The following is a 1,168-nucleotide window of genomic DNA, read 5'->3' as shown; positions in this document are numbered from 1 at the left end:
ACCTGGAGGCCGCCGCCAACCACATCAGCAGCCGCAGACAGGTAGCACCTGCACCTGCACCTGCACCTGCACCTGCACCTGCACCACAGTTAGTCTGAGGACGCTCACTGATGTCACTGAACCTGACTCTAGCCACTCCCACGGCTTAAAGCTGAAAGTAGGAGCCTGGCCACGTTTCCAGGATGTTAGAGGACCTTCCCTGGAATACCTGGAAGAGGTTTTAACGTGCAGTAAAATAAAAATGAATAAATCAATGAGAGTCCGGAGGGTTCAGGCTTCAGCAGCCGCTCATTGTCGGTTTCCATCCTTCAGATCTCGTGTTTTGGATCCGTGATCTTTGTCTGTCAGTTGTATTGGTACGTGTTGCGAGCGCTGAGTTTGATGTGTGTGGATGTGTTTTCTGCTCAGGAGCAAGAGGAGCTGAAGCAGAGGGAGCGGCAGAAGAGGAGGAGGAGGATGGAGGACATCTCCTCCCTCACAGAGATGGGATTCTCCAGGAGAGACGCAGCCAGAGCTCTGCACCGCGCCGACGGAGACGTGGACAAAGCCTGCGAGGTGAGAGGCGGTTTCATCACTTCATTATCAGAGAAACGATCTCAGCTGAAGATCCAGTTTAAAACTGACACACCCTCCTCAGGTGATCAAGCCGTGCAGGTAAATGACAGTCAGCTGACCCCCTCTGTCCAAGCTGCTGTTAGTTATTCTAATATTCTGCCTGCTGTCTTTCAGATCCTCCAGGACTCCAGTCGACCCGCTCAGCTGAACAACAACAACACAGAGGGGGCCGTGAGTCCAGAGAAGGTGGAGCAGGTACCCCACCTGACACTGCCCTACACCACCTGACCTCGACTGAATTCACCTGACCTCACCTGAATTCACCTGACTTCACCTGACCTCACCTGACCTCACCTGACTTCACCTGACCTCACCTGACTTCACCTGACCTCACCTGACCTCACCTGACTTCACCTGACTTCACCAGGAACAAAGACATCAAAGAGCTGCTTAGATTTCCTCCAAGTTGTTAAACTGACTCTCTCTCTGCCCCTCCCCTCTGCCCCTCCCCTCTCTGTCTCTCTCTGCCCCCCCTCTCTGTCTGTCTCTCTCTCTCTCTGTCTGTCTCTCTCTGCCCCCCCTCTCTGTCTCTGTCTGTCTGTCTCTCTCTGCC

General features: G+C 53.8%; 1 protein-coding gene across 1 annotated transcript in view; it reads left to right on the top strand.

Annotated features, from left to right (window-relative positions):
- LOC111649046 (NEDD8 ultimate buster 1-like) overlaps window positions 1-1,168 on the top strand; it is a gene marked incomplete at its 5' end in the record, with an annotated part of 4,252 nt that overhangs the window by 1,335 nt on the left and 1,749 nt on the right. The window contains 3 exons of the mRNA XM_087171839.1: window positions 9-41; window positions 409-555; window positions 730-841. Of these exons, the coding sequence (XP_087027965.1) occupies window positions 9-41; window positions 409-555; window positions 730-841 (292 nt within the window). The remainder of the gene's footprint in view (window positions 1-8; window positions 42-408; window positions 556-729; window positions 842-1,168) is intronic.

The sequence above is a fragment of the Seriola lalandi genome, unplaced genomic scaffold (assembly GCF_002814215.2).
Source record: "Seriola lalandi dorsalis isolate HSWRI2012SDOR001 ecotype SW California unplaced genomic scaffold, Sedor1 jcf7180002049901, whole genome shotgun sequence".
Classification (NCBI taxonomy): Eukaryota; Metazoa; Chordata; class Actinopteri; order Carangiformes; family Carangidae; genus Seriola; species Seriola lalandi.
The sequence above is the reverse complement of the archived record's forward strand: the minus strand, read 5'-3'. Positions and strand labels throughout refer to the sequence as shown.